At 49.5% G+C, this 26,004-nt stretch overlaps 1 protein-coding gene across 1 annotated transcript in view; it reads right to left on the bottom strand.

Moving 5' to 3' along the window:
• CACNA1S (calcium voltage-gated channel subunit alpha1 S) overlaps positions 1-26,004 on the bottom strand; it is a 753,083-nt gene that overhangs the window by 516,522 nt on the left and 210,557 nt on the right. Inside the window, exons 4-5 of the mRNA XM_085643164.1 lie at positions 21,071-21,213; positions 19,711-19,863 (exon numbers count right to left, since the gene is read on the bottom strand). Coding sequence (XP_085499290.1) covers positions 19,711-19,863; positions 21,071-21,213 — 296 coding nt within the window. The remainder of the gene's footprint in view (positions 1-19,710; positions 19,864-21,070; positions 21,214-26,004) is intronic.

Genomic DNA, 26,004 nt, shown 5'->3' with positions numbered 1-26,004 from the left:
CGTCTGCCGTAATGTTGCTAAATGAAGCGCGTGTGTAATCCTGCGTTTGCATCAAGAGATTACTCCGTAATTACATTTTACAGGCAGGAGGTTATTAAATGACAGCTAAGTCTCTCAATATCCCCGAGTCGTTATTTCTGATGAATAGAGCGCTTATCGTTTTGAAAAAAAGCGTAATACATTTTTAAAAATTCCACATTAATTTGAGCTCAGGAGGAAGCTTTTTGGAGCATCCCATTATCATTTGGAAAGTGGTTGGTGAGATTTGAGAAGGCGAGTTGAGAGACTTCCGATCAATTACAGCACGCGCGACGAGCTGGCAAGGGGCGCGAGCGTCGCGCCCTGGATGCTAGGGTGAGCACGCGCGCGCGGGGAGAGCGGCTGATCCCGTGTATTCTCTAAGCACGCTCACCTCGTTTACATGGGAAAGAGTGGGGGGGGCAGCTGAAGCGGCAGAGCAGAAGCGGACACTGTATTTTTCTTCTAGTAAGAAGGAAAAGACAGAGTCCTGTTACTTCTCTGCCGCCCGTGAACCATGTGAAATGCAAGCAGGAACAACATTGTTACCTTAACGCTTGTACTCACCAGACTTGAAACGCCGATCCAGCAGCAAGGAAGAGGTGACCCCACGTCCCCTCCGACCGCGCACAAAATGGACGAATCTTCCGACGCTCCAAAAAAAAAAAAACCACGCCCACCACGTGTAAAAGGGGCTGAAAGGGGCAGGGCTTCAAAAAAGCGAAAGAATCGAAAAAACACGCCCCCAAATCGGAAAAAGACGGGGCTTGTTGGGAGAGACAAAGCTCTTCTCCAATGGCTGACCAGCATTTAAGAGGCCAGCCAATGGAGAAGAGGGAAAAAAAGGGGCGGGTTAAAGCCCCCTCCTGAAACTTTAAATCTCGCGAGCGAGACTGCGCAAGCGCAGCCTTTGCTAGCCGAGACCTAATAAAGGGTGGTGTGAAGTACTTCTGGAAACAGTATAAGGAGCTTCTAAACCCTGAATGCAGCCAAGCCATCAACAGTACTATTAACCCTTTCAGGCTAAGAATCAATGTACACCAGGACGAGAGAGACTGAAGCATCATTAATATCAACCATTAGACGCATTTCTTTTCAAATACCTCCTGGATGTCCTGATTTTCTTCCTCTCTGATTTAGTTTTTCTCTCACTCACAAACATACACACAACCAGGCAAACGCACACAAACAAGCAGACAAATACTCTCTGTCAATCTTCACATCTCTAATCTCTCGATCCCTCCCCCACTCACTTCTCTCCCATTTGTATCTATTTCTCTCGCTGCCTCACTCTCTTTACCCCAACGGTATCCTATAATCCTCTACTATCACTCTTTCTATTTCTAATCTGCCATCTCCGTGCCTCTCTTACTCTTTCCATAGCTGTCTCGATGTCTTCCCCATCTTTGTCTGTCTCAGTGGGAGGCCAAGCGGTTAAAAAGTCATGGTCACTTATATAGGCTCTCTTCTCTCCCACCCATTCAGGCTGCACACATCACTGTGCCCATGGCAGCCAATGTGCAATACACTAACGACCCAGCATTGAGGCCCGGCAGGGGAGCAGTTGAGGACAATGAGAGCTTCCATCTAGGAGCAGAGGCCCACTTGCCCCTGCAGCAGGCCGTTCAGCTGAATAGTACAGAGAGACGCGAAAACGGCTAAAATGCTGCCAAATAAATGAGCCACAGCTGGCCCTCAGGCATCGGCCCAGTGCCCACCTTATGAATCCGAGTACCGGTACTTTCTTTGGCACTGGAGAAGTGCCGGTACTCAACTTGGTAAAAACAAGAAGTGTCTGTACTCAGTACCTGTGAGTACCGGCACATTTAAAGCACTGTATATAATAGATATTCATGCACTTTCAGAATGTCAGATGTGTTACTCTCTGCCAGTGCAAAATAACAATTTAAATACCAGTATGGTTTACTTGTTTTAGACCACTATTCATCCTAATCTAGGGTGGCAGATCACATTACAGCAAACATACACATTATATTGACAATAAATCACACAAGTTTGTAAATCATTGCACAGGATGTGTTACATAAGACAGTGAGGGTTACTGGGTGTAGGAGTCACATACCATCCTTCAGAGCTCACTCTGCTATACTATAAGGATTACAATGCAACTGCTTGTAACAAAAGGATCGCTCTGTTCAAACCAATAACCCACTTAATTACCTATCTACATAAAATAAAATCTGCCATCTGCATGTTATATGATGTGCTTTGCAGGAGGTGCATGAAACCTGTATGCCACTTTAAGTGTCAAAACTAGGACTAGACAAAAACAGATCTTTCCATCAAATGTGTTAACCACCAGGCAGCTAAAGCAATCATATCTACATGGAAATGTGCTGCGCGTGGAATAGTACGCCTGGTGGGGCAGGCTGGCAGCAGAGTTAGTTTGTCAATCTTTGGGTAAAGGGACCTGTATCGCGCAATGATGTCACTTCCTGCAATGCCACGCGCCACGGTGTCACTTCCTGTGATACTACCTAACTTGGAGAATCCCCCCACTTCTGTTTTTTAGGACTTGTGCCCTGTGCTGTATGGATCTCCAAAGAGCTAAGGTAGTGCATGCGCAAATGTAAAAAGCTCAAAAGAACCTGGAGGACTAATTACAATGCGAATGACGAAGTGGCGTATTAGGCCGCCCTGAAACTATTCAGGAAAACAATCTAGTCCTCACGGCAATTAAGTTTCCTCTGCAAATATCCAAAGCCTCTAATGAGCCCAGGGAGATCTTTAAAATAGTAAAAACATTCTTTGAGCCTAGTGGCCATCAGCAACATATCCCTCCTTCTCGGGTGCTGTGTGATTCTCCGGAATTCTTCTTTTCTGATAAGAACACTTACAGGCAATTTACGCAGGTCTCCGAGTCCAAAAAGCCATCCACAGTAGGAGTTTGCCCCATAAATATTGCTCGCCCTCTTACACCCATCTTACTGTGGACAAACCAGGGCAGCTCTAGGTCGGGTGCAACTCGCATTCGCCTTTCGATCAATGTCTGGCCCAGTTTTTAAAACCTGTGGGCTAGGGATTAGCCTGACGGGTACGGAGGTACTAAACAGTTCTCTGGCTTCGGCCTCTGTGCCTACCGGATAGAAGAAGGCTCAGGTACTCCCACTGCTAAAGAGAGTTGGGACAGACCCATCATACCCTTCTAACGTATTTACTTAAAAATCTTTATTCGGGGCGTGGCTTGCAGCCGACAACGATGGCCGCTGCCTAGGAGAGCTCCGCGATTACCAGCGTCTCTCCCCGTCAATCCTGGCACAAATCCGATAGAACGGCGAGCGTTTGAACTGGGACCGGGCGCCAGGTGACTGTGGTAACGGAGCCATCCGGCCTGTTCCGCTACGCTGGACACGCATCCACGCACCCGGAGGGCGGGCACGCCCGAAGGTATAAATAAACGGGCGCAAGACCGCTCGTGGTCTTTGGCCCACACAAGTAACACTGGCTATTGTGTCCATCCTGTTTGCGACGCATCCCTACACTAGGCCTGACCCCCCCCCCCCGTATTCTACATTGGCGACGAGAGCGGAGCCCACCCGCGCATCGCCCCTCCCAAGTACCTGCAGTGCGGCGATCTCGCTGTCGGCGTTCGGAGCAGCCCGCGGAGGCGGGACAGTCCGCGTGTCGTCACACGCGCCCTCGCGCTGACTGTCAGGGCCGCTCGTGGAGCTCTGGAGCCCTGGGAGAGGATCTACGGCCCGCCCACTGCCGGTAAGCTCGCCCCGGAGGGGGACATCGACCCTCGCGAGCCCGGGCTGTGTGTGGCTGGGGTGGGGAGTGCCTTTTGGTCGTCTGCTGTGCAAGGCCCCCACCTGCCCTGGGAAAGCTGCAGGGGCGTCCTCGGCAGTGCCTGCCTGTGAAGCTCAGCCCACCGGATCAGGCTGGATTGAAGGGATTAGCCAGTGGTCTCGCCTGCGCGCAGCGCCAGCCAGGCAGCTACAGTCATCCCAAGCGGGGGAGGATAAAGACGGTGGTCTCGCCCGGAGAGCGGACCTGCAGCCACGGCCAGAGAGGAGTGGGGTGACAGAGAGGTGCAGCAGGCATGACCACCCCCAGCACCAGTGGAGGAGGCACCCCGCAACCGCCGCAGCAGCGGGCCGCGCAGCCAGCGCCCGCCGCGCCTGGACATGGCGCAGTAGCCCCGTTGCCTCCGTTTAGCGAGCTTTCGGACCCCTCTACGGCAGCAGTGCGATGGCGCTCATGGATCGGACGGTTGGAGCACTACTTTGTTGGGGTGAGAGAAACGGATGAAACAGTCAAGAGATCTCTCCTCATGTGCTACGGTGGCGAGGAGCTGTACGACCTCTTCGAGACCCTACCAGACAGAGGGAACGCCAACGACTATGCGGGTGCTATAAGGGCCCTAAATCACCATTTTGACCCTCAGACTAACCCCGACTTTGAGTGGTTCAAGCTCCGCCAGGCGCGACAAGAAGAAACGGAAACCATCGACGTCTTCTACGCCCGCCTTCGCAAACTCTCGCTATCGTGCACGCTACCGGACCAGAGAGCAGAGATTCGGGCGCAGCTCATCCAGGGTTGCCGGTCGGTCCCACTGCGGCGCCTCATCCTACGGCAGCCAGGCATCTCCCTTGACGAGATCTTGATTCTAGGCCGGTCCCACGAGCTATCCAATGCACGCGCGGACGCGATGGAAGCGGCCCTCAACCGGCCGGCTGCGGCCCCGAAAGCGCCTGCAGTCAAGGAGGAGAGAGTGGATGTACTGCAGAGGCGACCGACCCAGCAGCGCGGAGCCACGAGGGCTCCCCAGAGGGACACCTGCGGTAACTGCGGCCTAGACCACCCTCCAGGCGGAAGGTGCATCGCGAGAGGACAGACGTGTCTGAAGTGTGGACGGGTGAACCATTTCGCGAAGGTCTGTAGAGGCGGAAGAGTGCGAAGCGGTGCAGGGGGCACGCGAGGTGCAACGGCGAGTGTGCGCCAACTGACGTTGGAGGAATCCACCGCCCAAGGAGACAACACCAAGCTGGAATTCGAGGGCGAGGTGGAGGATGACGAAGTGTTCTTCGTCTCGTTCGTTGGCAGAGAAGGCACGAGGCGCAGGCCGCCGCCCATGTGTGACATCACGGTGGCTGGGTCTCCGGTGAGCGCTCTCATCGACACTGGGGCGTCGGTGAATGTCATGGATAGCTGCCAGTACGAAAGACTGTCGCCACGACCACCCCTGCGACCCTCCAAGGCCCAAAGCTTCAAATATGACAGCGACAAGCCACTGTCCCTGCGAGGGGTGATTGAAGTTGAAGTCGTTAGTGACGGCAGGAAACTGGCCACGACGTTCCACGTGGCGGAAGGAAAGCGGGGCACCCTGTTGAGCTGTCACACCGCCGAAGATCTGGCGCTGGTGTTCTTCGCGAACCAGGTGCACGACCTGCACGCCAGGGAGATGTTGAAGGACTTCCCCATGCTGTTCCGAGGTCTTGGATGCCTGCGCGGGAAACAGTTCAAACTGCACGTGGACCCTACGGTCCGGCCCATGGTGCTCCGGCACAGGAGGATACCATTCCTCCTGAGACCACGAGTGGAGGAGGAGTTGAAGAAGTTGGAGGACCTGGGGGTGATCGAAAAGGTGTCGGGCCCCACCCCGTGGGTGTCCCCCCTCGTGGTGGCACCCAAACCCAAGCAGCCAGGCGCCATCCGCTTGTGCGTCGACATGCGCCTCCCGAACAAGGCAGTGAAGCGCGAAAGACACCTCACACCCACCATGGACGATATTGTGGCCGACCTCAACGGCGCCCAGTGGTTCACAAAACTGGATCTCAACGCAGGATACCATCAGCTAGAGCTCCACCCGGACAGCCGCAACATCACCACTTTCTCCACTCACGTTGGCCTACGGAGGTACAAGCGGCTGAGTTTCGGGATCTCGTCAGCTGCGGAGGTGTTCCAGAATGCCATACGGGAAACTCTCTCCGGACTCCAGGGAGTCATCAACTTGAGCGACGATATACTGGTATTCTCGAAGACTTTGGAAGAGCATCACCGGCATCTTCGAGACACACTGCAGCGGCTGGCGGACAGTGGCCTGACCTTGCACGAGGCCAAGTGCTCCTTCTACCAGGAGTCGGTTGAGTTCTTTGGCTACGTCTTCTCCAGGGAAGGGTTGAGAGTCGATCCGAAGAAGGCGGAAGCGATCCGAGCAGCCCCGAGGCCCACATCTGCCACCGAGGTCAGGAGTTTTCTAGGGATGGCAACCTACTGCGGACGATTTATCCCTAATCTCGCGTCCTTGTCGGAGCCGCTCCGACTCCTCACAAAGAGCGGCCAACCCTGGACCTGGGCAGCGAAGGAAGATCTAGCATTCCAGGCGGTCAAGGACGCGCTCATCGACGACAAGGTCATGGCGTATTTCAGACCACAGAGGCGCACAGAGGTGGTGGTGGATGCAAGCCCCGTCGGGCTGGGTGCAGTCCTGATGCAGGAGACGGAAGCGCGGGAGTGGGTCCCCACCGCATATGCCAGCAGGGCCCTGACGGCCACCGAAATGCGGTATGCGCAAATCGAGCGAGAGGCGCTGGCCATCAAGTGGGCCTGCCAGCATTTTCACCTCTACCTGTATGGTCACGACTTCCGGGTGGTCACCGACCACAAGCCTCTTGTCCCGCTCTTCGCTGGCACCGCACGACTGGGCCCACCACGGATCGAGAGATGGGCAGTCCAGCTGCAAGCCTACCGGTTCGAGGTGGTCTTCCGACCCGGAGCCAATAACCCTGCTGACTTTCTGTCAAGACACCCGGGCCCAGCCCAATCGGGTCCAGATCCGTCGGATGCGAGCTGCACGGAAGAGTTCGTTCGGATGGTGTCACAAGCGGCGTGCCCGGTGGCACTCACGCTGGAGGACATTGGCAAAGCCACGGAGTTGGACGAGTGCCTCGTCAAGGTGAAGCAAACGCTGGTGAACCGCAATTGGCGGAACTTCCTGGACGGGGTGCAAGCCCTCACTGAAGACGAGAGAGTTTTTCGGCAACAGGTGTGGAAGGCGCAGAGTGAGCTCAGCGAGGGGCCACAGGGAGTGGTCATGAGAGGGGCCTCGCTCGTCATCCCGAGGAGTCTCCAAGGAGAGGTGGTTCGCCTGGCTCACCAAGGGCATCAAGGCGTCTCCAAGACCAAGGCCAGGCTACGAAGCAAAGTGTGGTTTCCTAGGATGGATGCTATGGTAGAGGAAGTCGTCCGCAACTGTCACTCGTGTAACATCACGGGGGGTGAGCCGGCACCACATCCGGTGATCACGGAAGACCCGTGTCTAGAACCCTGGTCCAAGCTGTGTGTGGACTTCGGATCTTTCCCAGATGGGCGACACACCTTGGTGGTAGTGGACTCGCACTCCAAGTTCCCGGTGGTGGAAGTGGTGTCCTCCACAGCGTTCAGCCAGGTGAGAGCGGCGCTGGACCGCATATTCGCCATGATGGGCCTGCCCGAGGAAGTCCGGTCGGACAATGGGCCGCCTTTTCAAGGAAGAGAATTCCAAGAATACCTGGCAGCTCGAGGAGTCCGGCACCGGAAGATCACCCCGCAATGGCCCCAGGCCAACGGAGAGGTAGAACGGTTCATGCGCACGATGAACCGGGCGCTGAAGATAGGAGTAGACCAAGGGGAAGACACGGATCAATGCCTCTCACAGTTCCTCAGTGCGTACCGCCGGACACCTCACTGTACCACTCGGTGCGCGCCTGCGCACCTCCTATTCAGGAAGGCCCCCAGAGACAACATCACGGCGAGTCAGGCGTGGCAGCCTCGGCCGCTGGACCAAGGTGCGGCTCAGGACAGGAGGTGGACCTCCAATGAGAACGCCAGTCGGGCTCGGAGGGCCCAGGCGAGGAGTCTCCGGGTGGGGGACAAGGTCATCATGAAGGACCGTTATCCGAACTGGAAGTATCGCACCCCGTTTGAACCGGAAGTGTGGGAGGTCGTCAGGGTGCAGGGCACCATGGTGTCGGTCCAGAGAGGAACACGAGTAGTGACACGAAACACATCCTGGTTCAAGCAGTTCACCACGGCCCCACGAGAGACTGACCCGCAGGAGGAGGAACTGGATGCCGGAGAAGGGGGTAGCTCGTCCGGAGGGCATGCGAGCCCACAGCGGAGCACGCCCCCACCGTCTGGCGTGGAAGAACGGGAGAACGGGTCCTCCGAAGGTGCGGGGGTACCCAGTGGAAACGGAACCTGTGGGACCGGACGAGGAGACGTCCCCCGGAGCCAGCAGTATGGCCTCCGGCGGAATCCGGCCCCTAATCAGAGACTGAGGGACTTTGCGTGGTGTGCGCAAGAGAGCCGAACTGTTCCGTAGCGAGTGATCTCTATATCTGAAAGATTGGAGGGATGTGGTAACGGAGCCATCCAGCCTGTTCCGCTACGCTGGACACGCATCCACGCACCCGGAGGGCGGGCACGCCCGAAGGTATAAATAAACGGGCGCAAGACCGCTCGTGGTCTTTGGCCCACACAAGTAACACTGGCTGATGTGTCCATCCTGTTTGCGACGCATCCCTACACTAGGCCTGCCCCCCCCGTATTCTATAGTGACTACAGTCTGCATTGCTGCTGCTCAGGGGCCGCTACGTCAGCCGAGGGACGCACAACACCGAGAGAAGAGATTGCGGCCTGCAGGCGTAATAGTAGCCGGGGACTCTCGGATAACCACGAGGCACACGGAGTGGAAGGAGGCAGTCGGCGGCGGGGGCAGGCAAGGGGAACTGAGAACGCTGAGGTGCCACAGCTAAGGGGACGGACCTGCCCAAGGAAAAGTAGGAGATCAACACCAGAAACCGACCAGCGACACCGAAAGCAATACGGAGAGAAGCACCCGAAAGACGACGGATCAGGGACCCGAGTCCGGCCCCCACTCCAACGAGACACAGGCTTGAACAACGGCCCGATACTCCCCGCAGTAAATCAGCCTGCCTACTGCTCATGAGAAAGGCATAAGAGGAGATTGCAAACCGGAGGCTGGAACGAGACCTCGCGCCCCCAGTGTGCAGGGGCCCGACCATAAGGACAGGGGGCACAAGCGGTGACCGGAAAGTAGAGGAGGGCCGGCGCCGATCAAACAGCATAGACGGCGTCGGTGAAGGGCTGAACCTGAAGGTGAGCAGCTAATCCAGCAGCACACATTTATGCTCCACAAGCGTCCTCACTACCAGGGCAAGACCATGATTGTGGTCACACGCAGTATAAGAAGAACTGCTACCATATTACAGAAGCTCAAGCCCCTTGTTAAATGCAGTGCCTAGCCACAATAAAGGGATGTGTGCAGACCCATAGTGGCTCAGGGGAAAGCAATTCGGCAGCCGTTCGTGGCGGCAACAAAAAACACCTCCAGGAACACACAGACGAAAGGGCATGCATAGAAGCACGCTGGGAATATAAACCCCACATATTCCGGGGAGCGGACATATAGACCCGCCAGCAGTCAGTTCACAGCCATAGGCACAGTGAAGAAATACGAACGGCTAGAGAAAGACTCTAGAACCCAGACCAGCATCTCATCAATACTTAAAAACGCATCTAATCATCCTATGGTGGATATTGCACGAGTGTTGTGACTACTGGCTGCAGCGGAGGTGGGGGGCCGGGAAAACCGAAAGGCAGTGCTTGACTGTTGTGCACGCAGTCAGGCAGCGGTGATTATTGACCTCCCTACCACATAGCTGTTACACCCATTGACCGGTCCTGCTACCATGGGAGGTAGAGGCCAACGTGCGACGCAAACGAATAAACTAGAAAAATACGTCTACCGCGGTGACAAACCACAGACCCCGGAGACTCAAAAGGGAGGTGAGAGCGGCGCTCAAACCGACAAACCCAAAGAAATACCTTTGCCGGACATAATGTGCACACTGACTCAAATGCAAACTTCGATTGGCGCAATCTCTACAGACATCACGCTGCTACGTTTCGAAAATCAGTGACAGGCTAAAGGAAGTGGAATCAATAACGGCAACTCTAACCACAGACACAGCGATGCCACAAAGACAAGTGCGGACTCTGGAAAGAGCACACAAACAAATGGAGGCAAAGCTTGACGACCAGGAATGCCGTTCTCTACGCAACAATATTCGCTTAGTGGGGGTGCCAGAAAGTGTTCGTGGTCCGGCTCTACACCTCTTTGTGGAAGACCTTATCAAGACTCAACTGCAACCACGAGGTTTGTCAAGTTTCTTCTCAGTGGAACGCGCTCATAGGGTACCGGGTGGGAGACCCAAGCCGGGGGCCCCACCCAGGCCTATACTGGCCCGGATATTCAACTTCCATGACCGCGACACCATCCTGCAGGTGGCACGTATAGCACCTTCAATACAAATAGACAACAGCACAGTCACGATGTACTCGGACTACACTGCACTGGTAACAAAGCAGCGACGAGATTTCCTGGAAGTGAAGAAAGAGCTCCGGAATAGAGAACTCAAGTACACAATGCTCTTCCCCACAAAACTGAGAGTTGAGGCAGAGGGAAAGACTTGGTTCTTCACATCACCGCAGGAGGCTATGGATTGGTTAGAGGGATGGCGCAGAGGCCCCGAAGAACAGAACAGGGATACAGGCAATCTGATGACAGATCCGCAGAACCAGAATCATCGGACAAGGGAGCAACCGGTGGCACACTGATCCAAATCGTACAGGGAGACTCGGACTGAGCATAATGCGCACAGACACAGGCGATGAAACCAGAGACATCCCCGGCAGGACTGTCTTAATACTAAAACAGTGGATGCCGAATCCATTGAAGAACTGAAACAAAGGCCTCACCCCGTGAATGGGACGTGCAGACGATACAGACATTGATGAACTAAGGAGACAATATTCCTAAATGCAGAGTATACAGCCGTGGACATACCAAGTAATAGGGGAGGGATCAGGAATGGTCGCGAATGGCTCTCCCCCCCCCTACACGCAAGTATAAAGTTATGGGAACTAAGCACTCTACTCAGTTGGGGAGGTGGGTAGTTCGGAATCCGCCGGGCAGGGAAGCAGGGAGGGGGGAGGAGGGCAGGGATCACTTAAAGGGGTTGTTGTTTACAATGGTTCAGCTGCATACCAAGAAACGAAAGAAAATACTAGTAAATGTTAAAGCATACATGCTTTTCAACAAAGGGAAGTCCCATGGCAAGATAATCGGACACAAGAACACAAATGGTACCAAAGTCAGTAGACACCTCACAAACAATAGACAATAGCGGAAGATCCGCACACCTTACAGTGATGTCGTGGAATGTGAATGGGTTGGGGGAAAGGATAAAAGGGGGTCTGGTCCTACAATACATCAAGAGGAGGGGACTGGCGGTGGCATTAATACACGAATCGCATTTAACAGGATCCACTTGTAAGGCCCTAGACAGATGGGGTTACAAAATGGCAGTCCACTCCGAATTCACTTCAGGATCTAGGGGAGTGGGAGTACTAGTACAGAAACACTGCCCTTTAATAATAAAGAAGTCCTGGACAGACGACCAGGGACAATTTGCTGCAGTGACATGCCAATGGGAAGGGAAGTTATTTAACTTAGTATCGGTCTATGTCCCACCTACGCTGCATCAATCCACCCACCCAGATCTAGGCAAATTCTTGCTCTCACTCCCGCAGGGAGAAATTATTAAAGGGGGAGACTTCAACGCAATCATTGATGCATCTATAGATAGGCGACCCCCCAGAGATTCAAGCAGCACCAACCCCAAGCTGAAAGATTTTGTTAATGTGATTGGACTAACAGATGTTTGGGGGGCTAAACACCCGCATGAGTGCCAATACACTTTCCACTCTGGGGCGCATAACACTTTGTCCAGAATAGACTACATATTTACGCTGGCGGCAGGGATGGAGAGAGTGCTCGAGATAACACACCTGCCCCGGGGTATATCAGACCACTCACCAGTATTGCTTACCTATGCCTCCGTCATTCCAGGTAGACGCAGACTTTTCCCACTATGCCCATACTATTTGAAGGTTAAAGAAATTAAGAAGAAACTAATCATAACCACAAAAAGTTATTTTGTAGAAAATGAACATTTGGTGCCGGCACCAACGACCCTGTGGGAAGCATACAAAACAGTCCTGCGGGGCCAGGCTATCTCATTGGTGACACATCACAAACAACAACAGCGCCAAAAAGTTCAAACACTAGAGCGGCAGTTAAACAGGGCAGAAGCTAGTCACGCCTCAGATATAAATGAGGATACCACTCATACGCTTAAATTAGCACAACAAGAATACAAAACTTTTGAATGGGAAGAAACAAAATCTAGACTTACGGCCACGCAGCACACTGTCTACGAACAAGGGGATAAGGCCGGAAAACTCTTGGCCTGGCTAGAAAAAAAGGAGAGAGCTAGTTGATGGATGGCGGAGCTAGAAATACAGCCAGTTTTCACAAACTCAGACCCCCAGGGCATAGTTGACCAATTAGCAACTCACTATGAGCATGTATATACACCTGTAGCCACTGCTACGACGGACGAAAACATGGACTTCCTAAAAGATATAAATATGCCAAGGCTCGACCAAGAAGCAACACAATCCTTAGAGGCAGATCTTACACAGGATGAACTAACACGAGCAATACTAGCCTTACATTCAGGTAAAGCCTTGGGACCCAACGGAATTCCCGTTGAGTTCTATAAACAGACAACTGGTATCCTTGTGCCTCACCTACTTAACATGTACCATGACAGCCTAGAATGGGGCGAACTTGCTGAAGATGAGCGCCTGGCGACAATAGTGGCAATACATAAGCCGGGCAAACCACCGCAGCATGTTGTACAGGCCGATCTCCCTTATCAATGCAGAAGCAAAGATATTAGCAAAAGCGCTGGCGAAACGGCTACTGCCGTACCTAGAGAGGGTGATCCATCCGGACCAATCAGGATTTATGCCAGAACGCAATACGGCACTGAATCTGCGAAGGCTCCATAGCGTGTAAGCGCGCAGATCCACTATAGAAGAAGATGCAATTATCCTATCTCTCGATGCCCGAATGGCATTCGACATGGTGGAATGGCCCTTTTTGTTCGCTGTTCTGCACCACTTGGGCTTTGGACCTAAATTCATACGATGGGTGAAATTGTTATATACAAAACCAATGGCGCAGGTGGTAGCAAATGGACGAATATCGGCTACTTTCCCACTGGGTAAAGGGACTAGGCAGGGCTGCCCACTGTCGCCGCTTCTATTCGCAATCGTATTAGAACCACTAGTGGCATGGATACGGCAAGATCTGGTAATCTGCGGGCTCAAATGGACAATGGGATGGGAGGATCACATCTTGCTTTATGCTGATGACGTGCTCCTATATTTGACCTCGCCCTCGCGCTCTCTTAACTGCCTCATGGATATTTGTGCGGCATATGGACGGGTGTCAGGCTACATTATAAACTGGACGAAATCACATATTTTCATACTATCGGGTGATCCCCCACGACTCCCGCGCAACTGTGACATACAAATAGCTTGCGAAGGGTTTCAGTATTTGGGTATTTATATAACATATCAAGAAACGCACTTTATTGCCGAAAACCTCATGAGGCCTCTGGCGCGCTTTCGTCGAGATGTCCTCCAATGCGCGATCCCTACCACTCACATTGCTAGGCAGGGCGGCCCTCTTTAAAATGATGGCGCTCCCCAGATTTCTATATATCTTACAAAATACGCCATTCCCAGTTCCCCCGACGTACTTCATTGCAATTGATAGTGAAGTGAATAAGCGGTTATGGGATGGTAAGGCAACTCGTATCGCCATGCATAAGCTGGTCAGAACCTGGTACGATGGAGGCATAGCCCTTCCTAATATCAAAACATATTACTGGGCATCACAACTGACAGTAATAAATCAATGGCTCCATGCCGCACAGGAGGACCCGGCTTACCGCTTAGGCGGACATCTTCTGGCAGTGGACGGTATGATGGGAGAACTGTATAATACAAAAAGAACGACGACCCTGAGAGGCCCGACAGCGCACACAATTAGGATATGGCATGAGGCACAAAGAAAACTAGGATGGGAAGGGGTTATGACGCTGGCCACACCATTATGGGACACAAAAAAATTAGGCAAGCTACGCAACACTAAAGGTTTCAGGCAATGGGACCTGATAGGCATTTCAAAGGTGGGGGACCTATGTCAGAAAGATGAGATCATCCCCTTTACGCAACTACAGCAGACTTATGGCCTAGCAGACTCGGAGGCCTATAGATACATACAAATTAGACACACACTCACGACAATGATTCCACAGGGCACCCAACTACCAGAGTCGTCACCCCTGGAGGATAGACTGCTCACCGACCATTTGACAAAAAAAGCTATCTCACTAACTTACAGGAAAATAATGAACAACCAACCAGACCCGACTGCAGCCCTAAAAATCGGATGGGAGACGGACCTAGGTGCACTGGATGAGGCAGAGTGGCAGGAGGCAATGGCGTCCCCCAGGGAGGTGGCGATCCCCTCCAAATTCAAACAAATACAACTAAAGATCCTACACCGCACATATTATACTAGAACACTGTTGTATAAATTACACTAGGCAGATACGCCACTTTGCCTCAGGCAAGGTGGAGAACACGTCACATTCTGGCACACAATCTGGCAATGCGTAGAAATCACTACGTACTGGAAGGCAGTCATGCACACAATTTCCCAGGCAATAGAAATGCCGATTGAGCCAGAGCCTAAAAAAGATGTTTACTCAACATCTGGGAACCGACGGACCTCAACCATGCAGCTCAAACTTGGGTAGCACTGGGTATGGCGTTAGCGAAGAGAAATATAGCACACTTGTGGGGAGCCAGACAGAACTCCACAGTGGATAGGTGGAGTCGAGATATGGACATATTAATGATAACTGAAAAATCAGTCTACACACATAGCAGGTGCCCCAAAAAATGGACACGGGTGTGGGGAAAGTGGAATAAGTATATAGGAAGTATTTGTGATCCCCCGCATGAAGAATCACTATCAGAGGATACCGACTAGACATTATATCCATGACAGATGCTGATATATTGTATGTAAATGTGGACAATGATGAGGGTGCAAAAGAAAACCCTATTTGTCTATGGGCTAACTTAGAATTTTAACGGACTAGACATGATCATAATGTGATGTATGCAACAAAGAAAAGGTATGTTATTGCAGCAATGTTTGTAACTGGAAACGTTAATAAAAATATTTTACAAAAATAATAATAATCTTTATTCAGTTTATACATAAAACCATAAGAGGGCAAGACAAAAAGTACAGATAATATTTTACACTTTAAAATTTAACACTTAAAAAAGAAAAAGAGAATCACATATCTCAGTACCCGCACACAATGACTGGGCGTAATAATTTGAGTGTAGTGACACAGGCTAAGTTAACCTAAAAACAGACCCTTCTAGCTATAGGCCCATTTCCCTGCTTCCAGCAGTTTATAAAAATCTGTGAAAAAAGGTGAATAATCGGCTGTCGGCCTATTTGCAGGAGAATGACATGTTACATCCTACGCTGTCTGGTTTCAGGCCAGGCTTCAGGACTGAGGTGGCTCTTCTGGAGATCACGGATTTCATCCTGAACCTTGACCAGGGCAATAAAGCACTGGTGGTATTATTAGACCTCTCGGCTGCCTTTGACAAGTGTCTCGCCAGATTCTTTTAAATCATCTGGAGGCCATAGGAGTGAGGGTGCTGGCATGGCACTGGCTAAGGTCCTTTTTGGCTGATAGATAACAGCCTGTCCACCTGACTCTTTTCATTTCCCCTCCTCCTACAGGCAGTTGGAGCGCGGTGTCCCGCAAGGCTCAGCTCTGAGTTCAGCACTGTTTAACCTCTATGTGTCCCCACTGGCAGCAGTGGTGGAAACATGGGGCTTTGCTGTTGTTCCCTAAATGCATGACATCCTTCAATCAGATAAAAGGCTCGGTCACCAAAAAATTCCAGGGCTACCTCAATAGAGTAGCAGACTGAATGAAGAAGAGTTGTCTCAAACTTAATGAGCAGAAATCTGAGATACTCTTCTTTGGTAACTCCATCCCTCAGGACTTACAGAACTGGTGGCCTTCAGAACTCGGCAACTCCTGGCCCCTTTCACAGTAGTAAGGAACTTGGGGTCCAATAATGCAGAGGGCGCACTTTCCCTGTTTGAGCCTGGCGCACCTTAAAACAGGTGTGTCAGGCACAGCCAGGGAAAATGTGCCCATTTACATGGAATGCATTGCCCCAGGGCAGCCGAAAATGTGCGCTGCCTTGGGGCAGTGCATTCAGGTGAAATATGGAGCGCCTTTGAAGCCACCGCTGTGTGTTTCACTGTACAGGCGGCAACCCGCCTGAACCTTTAAAGGGGATTCGAGATCTCCTTGCAGGCGGGTGCATTGAGTGACTGCAACCACCTGCAAGGGGTTGTCTGGGGGGTCCATGGGACACTCTTTCTCCCCTCCAAAGGGCACAATCAGGAGCACCCAAAGCAGGTGCAAACGTCCATTGCACCCCTGGGGCACTTCCATAATATGGGCCCTGGAAGTTAATCTCAAACTAGACTTGTCCTTTGAGATGCAGATTCAGGCAGTGATAGGCACATGCTTCTGCATGATGAAATCATTAAGATCTTTCTTAAAATATGACCTGAAGGACTCCAGGAAGACCATTGTACACGCTCTGGTTACATCCATGGTGGGTTATTCCAACGCTCTTCACCTGGGGGCTCCAGCCATATTGATCAACAGATTGCAGAGGGTTCAGAATGTTGCGGCGAGGCTCATTTTCAATCTGCCACGCAGACACTCACTGAGCCAGACATTGAGGAATCTACACTGGCTCTCAGTGGAGAAGGGAATTCTTTACAAGTCCCTGCTTATTATCTCCATGAACGTTAAAAGGCATACACCCCCACACATGCACTGCGCTCAGTCACTTTAGGCCTTATGCAAATTCCCAAGTGCTAGGAAGGGCGGTCGCTCCTTGTCCTTCCTGGTGGCCAAGGCTTGGAACACCTTGCTGCCTTCCCTAAGACAGGTTTCCACTGTAGACATATTTAAGAAAAAGCTAAAAACACATCTTTTCAATCTTCAAGTCACTTGCTATCTTCCCCCAGCTCACAGTGTCGGGACACTCCTAAGGGAGCAGCTGAAGCACTATACAAAACAGTTTAATTCATTCATTCATACCCTATACCTCAAGGATGTGTACTGGTACATTCTAATCATGCCTGCTCACGGATCAAATCCATTATCAATTTGCAAATCTGCTGTTTGCTCTGGCTTCAGCTCCAGGAATAGTCAGGAAGGTACCTGCATGAGTTGGGCAGCAGAGTTTATCCCTACTTAGATGACTGGCTGATATCCACTTCTCTTTTTCAAAAGGCAGAGAAATATACTCATGGGGTATAAGAAATGCTTGAACATGTCCTCCTGTTGAATCAAGAGAAGTCATTTTTGGGTCTAATTCAGGATCTGCAACCTATTGAGGCAAACGTCAGAACATACCCCAGCAGAGAACTATTACTAGTGAAGGGAGCTCTTTGACCTCAGTCTCTACTGTCTTAAATAATGGTGTCAGCAAATGTGTCACAGAAACAGTGGTTTCTCCTCCAAGGTCGTTTAGCAACAACAACAGCCATGGGTTAGGCTGCATCTAGAGCTTCTTCTATTTCATGTATCAAGTCTACAGTCTGGAGTCTTCAGTAGCAGGGAATTACAGCTGTTTACATCTGATCATTAAAACCTCTTTGGTGGTTGAATGTGGAAAACCTACTATAAGATTTCCTGTTGGCTACCCATCCCTGTTGTCCATCACTTGGGATGAAGGGCAGGGATTCTAGGAGGTACAGGAATGTTGGAACCAAGAGGAATCCTGTCAATAATCAAACTGGAAAGAATGAACCACAATTCACAGGGTTTTTCTCTATTTAGATCACCTAGTGATCACCTACTACAGAGGAACAGTGACAAGCAGGTACATAAGTCTCATATCAACAAGCAGGGAGAGACGCATTCACCATCACTGAATGATATTGCCGGTGAAATGTATCAATTAGGGGAGTCCCACTTGGAAGCCCAAACAGGAGCCTATCTTCCAGGGAGGGACATTATGCATGCAGGTATAATGAGCAGGATTCTCCCCTCCTCAGTCCATTTTCATCTGCATCCCAATGTGTTTCAGCAGAGAGGTAGAGCTTTGCAATTCTGGCGAGAGACATCTGTGCATGGGAGAAGCATTTCTTGTGTAAGACACTGACTCATACAGAGGAATTAAAAGGCCTTGGTGTCCCATGAAAGAAATAATCATGATGGGAAACACTAAGATATGTCTTGGTATCTGAATGGCAGCCTGCTCACTGAAAGAAAGTGACTTTGATGAGTGACACTAATCTGTGCCCTGTTAGTAGCTGATCTTGGCTAGCCCTCACGTGTAATCCCGAGTAGCCGGACCTCGTATATGACACTCACCTGTAGCCTTGTAGAAGCAGATATTGAACTCACTTGTGCCCTAGAAAATGCAGGTCTATGTGAATGGCCCTCCATGTGCTCTAAAAGAAAGCTGTCTTGCTGCAAGATGCTCCCCTGTGGCCTGGAGGTGGAATGCTTTAGTGTGTATTATTTACCTGTTGCCTGTAAGGTGCAGATTTTGCAAGAGTGTCGGGTAAGTCCTGGAAGAGGAGTACCTTGACATGTGACACTCACCAGTGCCGAGGTTGAAGCTTAGCACAGTGAGCCAAATGTACTTTTTAAAAGTAATAATGTACATTGAACATCTTTGCCCTAGGAGTAACAGTGCCCTGGCTGTCAAAGACCTTGGTCGGCGACTCTTATCTGTGCTCTGGTAGAAGCAGGTCTTGGTGTATCGAATGTACCAGGTTGATAGTAATAATGTAAATTGAACCTCTTTCCTTTGTAGTGAAATGAAATTAAATGAAAGTGAAATGAAATGAAAGTAGCATTTATAAAGTGCATGCTCACCCGTAGGCATCCCAGCGCTATCGGCAGCACTCAACACTTAGGCGGTCCTCAAGGGAAAAGATGGGTTTTTACTTTCTTTCGAAAGGTCAGATGATCGGCCTCTAAGCGTATATGAAGAGGCAAAAGATTCCAAAGCTTTGCCACATTATACGAGAAGAGACGCCCCTCACTTCGAGCTCTTCTGATTTTCAGGACCGTGACCAATCGTTTATTTTCAGATCTCAGCGCTCTATTAGGAAAATAGGGCTGAATGAGAGAACGCATCAAAGGAGAGCCTTTGCCAGTAAGTGCTTTATCGAAAATACATAAAGCCTTAAACTAGACTCGTTCGTTGATGGGAAGCCAGTGGAGGGAGGCAAGAGCTGGTTTTGCCGAGACACGCCTAGGGGTGTTCATCAGCAGGCAGGCAGCGCAATTCTGCACAGTCTGCAGTCTTCTAGTCGAGGAGAGCGGTGCTCCAAGATATAAAGCGTTAGAGTAATCTAACCGCGAAAAAATCAACGCCTGGACCAACAGCCTATTAGCACCAAAAGGTAGAAGAGGAAACACTCCGAAGTGCCCTGGCGGTGAAAGGCCTTGGTCTGCGACACTTATTTGTGCTATGGTAGAAGCAGGCCTTCGTGAATTTATTGTACCAGCCTGATAGTAAAAATATAAGTTAAACCTCTTTCCCATGTAGCACCACTTCAATGTGCCCAGGAAATTGACGGTCCTGGTGTCCGACACATACCTGTACCTACGTAGTAGCAAGTCTTGTGCATTTTCCCAATGAAGAGCTCAAGACCCACAATGGCGTAGATGATGATCATAAAAAGGACCAACACGCCGATGTGTAGTAGAGGAAGCATGGCCTGGATGATGGAGTTCAGGACCACCTGGAGACCTGCAAAGCAAGTTAGACATCAATTATAAGCTGCCAGTGCATCAAGTCATGCCGGCTGCAGACTTCATAAAAGCGCTATACAGTACTTCCGCCCATCCTACCTGGATCCCTTAATGCGTCACCTGTGGATCTTATGCTAGCCTGTACATCACCTTGCCCCCAACACGTCTGCAAACCCCTCCATGCCACCTGCAGGCATTATATAGGTCACCTACACATCCCTCCCTGCACAGCCTGGAGCCCAGAAATAGGCCTGCACATTATCTTTGCCAATCTCACCTGCAACTTTATAACTTTACTTCTGTTCATTTCATTCAAGCCTTATCCTTTAACAACTGTAGGCCTCATTAGAAAAGTGTGCTTTATCTCAAAGCATTTCTTTTCTTTATTACACACACAAATATAGCAAATAAAAATACAGGGCGAAAACAGGTGTGCTTTACAAAGAAAAGCAAATTATTTCAAAGGCCATTTTCATTTGCATCAATATGTATTCCTCTCCATACTATGTTTCATTGTGATTTAAAGTTATGTCAGAGTTTAGTACTAACAAGAAAAGCAAAAAATGCCCCTCTCACACCACATCTCCTTTTAGGATTAGGCTATTTTAGCGATGTAATAAATATGATGTTTTGCATTCTAATCTACTACTCTTGCAAACTCCACCTGAGAATGAAGACGTACGATTCAGAGGTCTATTCATGAAAACAATATCAGAAAGGTCCGGACGAGATCTCGGACTCTGCTTGCACATATTTTTCAGAATTTTCACTATTTGTCGACATTCAAAGGAGTACTCCTGGGAAGTTCACGCAACCCACACGCAATCCTATTTTTACTGAGCTATGACAGGTGTCAATGTATGGAATAATTCTTCAATATCTTTAAATATGGATAATACGTTTTTCTATTTCTCTCTCTTAAGCTTGTAACCTGGCGTTAGAAGAGGAGAGGACAGTTACAGAAGGCAAGGATGCCGCAAAGGTTGCATTCCCTCCAAACTGTCCTTCATAATCCTAACCAAAGAAACTGCATAACATATACATAGGCTTTGAAGTGAACGAACCTCGTGTCACCTAAAGCTTGTATGTGGACATTGCAGGGATGGCTGTATGGCAAAGCTCCAACAATACTATACTGAGGAAACAGAAGACAATGGTAAACCAACACAATTCAGATCTTGTTTTGCACGACAACCTAGCCTTACTTGGGACGCCGGACACCAGCCGCAGCGGTCTCAGAACTCGGAATGCTCGTAGTGCTTTTACATCAAAACCGCCTCCTTTTCCGGTCACTTGTGCTCCCACGCCGTGTATGCGGTTGATTTGCTCCAGGACAACAGTGAAAAGTCTGCAAAAAGAAGGAAACACGAGCAAATAATGAAATTATTAGGAAAACATAGGTGGAAAAATTAGGAACAGGATCTGAAGAAAAACACTGACATGAAAAGTTCACACTGGCCCCATGTTGAAGACTCGCAGGAAGTACATCCACTTGGATCCACATCATTGAGATCATTCTGAGACCCATGACATCAATTTGAGGTAGATATATGCCTGACACTTACTGACACCAAGATGAAGAACATCCTGTGTCACATTGTGAGAACATATCTAACTGATACCCAATTAAACATTGTTAGATCTGGCATCATTGGCGTGGGTTTCCCTTGTATTTTTGCCTTTACCTCCTGTTATTTTGCTGTGTGTCGGACTTCGTTTTTGCTGGTCTAGATGCTTTGGTCACTTTGCCACTGCTGTTCAGTGCCAAAGTGCAAGTGCTCTCTGTAAATTTTTGTTATGGATTGGTGATTCCATGATTGTCATATTTGATTTACTGGTCAGTCCCTAGTACAGTGCACTGTGTGTGCCCAGGGCCTGTAAATCAAATGCTGCAAGTGGGCCTGCAGCACTGATTGTGCCACCCACATAAGCAGCCTGTAAATGTAACTTAGACCTGCCACCGCAGTGTCTGTGAGCAGTTTGGTACTGCCATGTCGCCCTGACAAGTGCGCCCACTTGCTAGGCCCTAACCTTCCCTTACTTGTTAGTCACCCCTAAGGTAGGCCCAAGGTACCCCTGTGGGTAGGGTGCAGTGTATGTAAAAGATGGGACATGCCCTGATGTGTGTGGCATGTCTTGAAAGAGAAATATTGCCAATTTCATTTGTCACAATTGAAAGGCCATCGGTCCCATAGGATAGAATGGGGAGTTTGCTTATAACATCTTTTGAGCATAAATGCCAATGGGAACAAGACAGGAAAATAAAGTTTGATATGCCTTAACTCAGAATGTTATGGTGCATCTTTTAGTGAGGGTGATTTTTACATTCTGGGTTTGTAAATACCACGTTTAGAAAGTAGGTATTTTCCTGCCTAACCATCCAGTGTGCCTCTGCTAGGTTGTGTATTGACTGTCTGGCTTTGGAGTGTCAGGGGCTGGAGATGTGCATTCTGTTCAGAGAGCCACTTGGGGGGGGGGGTTAGGTGTGGCCTGCCTTTCCAGGTTGAGTATGTCTGGGCTGCATTAAGAGTAATGGGGAGGAGATTTCTTTCACACCTGAATGGGCTTGGTCTGCCTTAGACAATGCTCTCTCCACCTCCTGCCAGGAAGCTGCACCAGAGAGGACAGAACTGGTTTTGGCTAGGCAGAGTATTTCTCTGTCACAGAGAACAAAGGATTTTGTATTATAAAAAGAGGGACCCAAACCCCAGACTTTTAGATCACTTCTGGGAATCAAGAGGAACCTTTTCCAAGGAGAAGAGCTGGAGAAACTGAGGAGGAATACTGCCACTGTGCTGTTTGCTGTCTGGGGTTGGGCTGCAGTGGGTACTTTCTGCCAAGGAAAGGAAAAGAACTTTGCTGTGTGCTGTGTCCCCTGCTTGAGGAAGATCTCCAAGGGTGTTTGTAATAGAGCTTGCCTCCTGTTTTGAAGTCTCAGGGACACAAAGACTTCACCCTAGTTCCCCCTGAACTCCTTTGCTGGGAGTTCCGACCTGCTGAGAGGTGCCTGCCAGTGTTCTGGACCTCTGGAGGTTGTTTTGGGACTGGAAACTGTGAGAACTGTGAAAATCGATGCAGCGCCTGTTTACGACACATCGCTGCGGTGCATGAAGAATTTTCGGACGCATCACCGCCAAAGAAGAATCAACACAGTGCCTGTTCGCGACTGAAGTGTCTGCCGTGCGATGAATTCTGTGCACTGATCTCCGACGTCCGAGATCATTACACCGATTCTGACGCAGGCCCTGTTGTGGAAGAACCGATGCATCGAGGGGACATGGCTGAAATCATCGCAGCGCACCCCGGGTCTTCACGCATTGCATCGTACCAGATTGTCTAGCATTGCATCGAAGCGTCAAGTCTGTCGCATCATTGGAGAATGCAGTAAGAAACCGATGCATCACCTCACCACACAGTAAAAAACGACGTATCGCCTCCTCTCCGGTAAGGAACCAATGCATCACCTCCCCTGCGCAGCAGTAAGGAACCCATGCATCACTTCCCCTGGAGCAAGGAACCGACGCATCACCTTCCCTGTGAGCCTATTTGCTTGCATTTTTCGACACATCCAACGTTCTTTGTGTAAAAGTGTCGCATTCAACATTTTCTTGGAACAGAACTGTTTCTACCTTTTAAGAATCATATTTTTAGTACTGTATTGTGGATTTTTGTCCTTTTGGTCTTGTTTTGGTTTAGATAAAGATTACTTATTTTTCTAAACTGGTGTAGTTTTCATTTATAGTGTTTTCCCTGTATTACTGTATGTGTTCACAAATGCTTTACACACTGCCTCTGAGATAAGCCGCTCTGCTCGTGCCAAGCTACCAAGGGGGTGAGCAGGGATTATTTTAGAAGTGTATCCCGTTACCTTGACTATGAAGAAGGGTCCCTACTTGGACAAAGGTAACTCCCTCTGCCAACCAGAGACCCCCATTTCTAACAAACATCCTTTCATGTTCTAACTTCGAGTCCTACAGTTAAAAATATAAACTCATGTTCCCTACACCTAATAACCACAAGTTAAGCATTAAACTATATTTTTATTTTGCATTTCGCAAAGTACATGATACATTCTCGTGGTTCTTTCAATGTGATCTTAGGCCAAATGCACGTGAAACCACACGGAGGAGAAGATGTTTAATCCTACAGACAAACAATAGTACAAGGTCATGGTTTTTAGGGATCTGTACAGTCTTCATGTTGGGTATTAGGATCTTAAAGACTGGGAGGCTGTTGCTTGGGAGGTCATGTCTGCTGATATTTAGTATTGCAAATTAACAGGAGCGGCCCGTGCAGGTAAGAGCAGTGGGAGGGTGGGAGGGAGTCAACTGATGACGATGAGGTAAAGTTAAATAAAACAAAAAGTCAACACTTACCTTGCGCTCACCGCATTGCTGACTTGGTGATGCGGCGAGCGCAAGGTAAGTGGTTTTCTTTTATTTTAATTTTAATTTACCTCGTCGTCATCTGTTGACTCCACCCCAACCCCACCCCATCCCTCTTACCTGCACGGGCTGCTCCTGCAAATTATACGGTACAATGGTCCAGTTTCTTGACGCTAGGGGAGTCCTGCTCCTTTGCTGTAACAGGCAACAGTTTATTTCAACAGCCGTGTCTTCAGATTCTTCTATTTCGATGAGCTCTACAAGTCCAGCCCAAACCTTTCCTGAAAGTGGCCCACTAAACAGAACACCTCTTCCCTGTTTCCTTTGGCAAAGAGAAAGGCAGTGCTGGGCAGTGGTAGCTCATTATTGGGAGTGTTGGACTTCCGCCTCCACCTTCCATATTTTTCAGTGCAAAATGAGTGTCTTATAGGCTATGCGAGGGTCAGCCTGACAGGCACTCACCATGTCAGGGTCAGGCAGCCAGATGCTTTTCATGCACTGAAACCCACATGCCACCCAGCCAAGGTTTGCTGGCCTGAAGATCTCACAGCTCTAGGTGCAGTGACCTCATCACCCTGGGAAAAAGGTATGTTGATCCTTCCTTGGTGACACATAGCAACGGCACCAAACAAATAAGCCCTGGGTTCCTTAGGTTTAAGCACTTAAGTACATCCGGCAGACTGTCAATCAGAGAAGCCTTACACCTATTCCTAATTCATCACAGTGTTGTCAGATTAGCAAGCCTCTGACAAGCTGGGAAATTTCCCCTCTGATTGGATGATGCTTCACAATGTTGATTAATGATAGATGGCAACAGAATCTTCTGGTAATATAAAGCATAGTTCAGACATTGCTGCCTTGCAGAGGCCAAATCTTCTTTGTTGGTGCCTCCTTCTCATTTAAGCCCCCAACCGGACTGCTCCCTAACCCAGATTCCCATCCCATGAGTCCCAAATGCACTACTCTGGGTCTATAGCCCCCTACTCATCTCTCGCTGCACCCAGTCTCCCAATCCCTCCTTCGACATCATGACCCCTTGTCCCGCAGCTTGCTTCTCCCACCACCCGTTATGCTTTCTACGCGGAGCAGAGGCCTTGTCACTGCTGCAGTCTGCCAGGTAAGTGGGACATTTAATATTTTGCTACATGTGTATGTATGAATAGGTATTGTGTGTTTCACTTGACATGGACTTGCACAATATGCCAGAAATATTGGTCTAGGACAATTAGGACGTTGGCTGAAGTACTACAGACACCCGTCATATTCTCCCCGAAATAAGTATTAATGATTATGGATGAAGAAGGCACTTCACATGGATTTGCCAAATACTCAAATAATATTGGTCTATGTTAGTTAGGACGTTGGCTGAAGTTCTACAGGTCCCTGTCACTTTATCCTTGAAATTAGAATTCGCGATTATGGATTAAGAAAGATTCACAAAATGTGCTAGAATACTGATTGGACTGGAACCTATTAAGAAAGCACGATATAGTCAAACAATGGATATCATACACAGTGCCACCAACGAGGGGATGTAAACAGGGCATCAATAGGTGTGCAGTTATGGAGAACACAATTTACTAAGTAGGAGGTTGCCCAAGCAAACATGATAACATTTGGGGACCATAGAAATGTTACTTTGACATATGTGTATGATGCAACGCCAACAGAACTGATGAGATTAATAAATACTCTAAAAATAAACAAGTTATTGTATTTACTACGAAAAGTGAAAATGTGCCTATGTATAATGT

This window comes from Triturus cristatus, chromosome 1_1, assembly GCF_964204655.1.
Source record: "Triturus cristatus chromosome 1_1, aTriCri1.1, whole genome shotgun sequence".
Classification (NCBI taxonomy): Eukaryota; Metazoa; Chordata; class Amphibia; order Caudata; family Salamandridae; genus Triturus; species Triturus cristatus.
The sequence above is the reverse complement of the archived record's forward strand: the minus strand, read 5'-3'. Positions and strand labels throughout refer to the sequence as shown.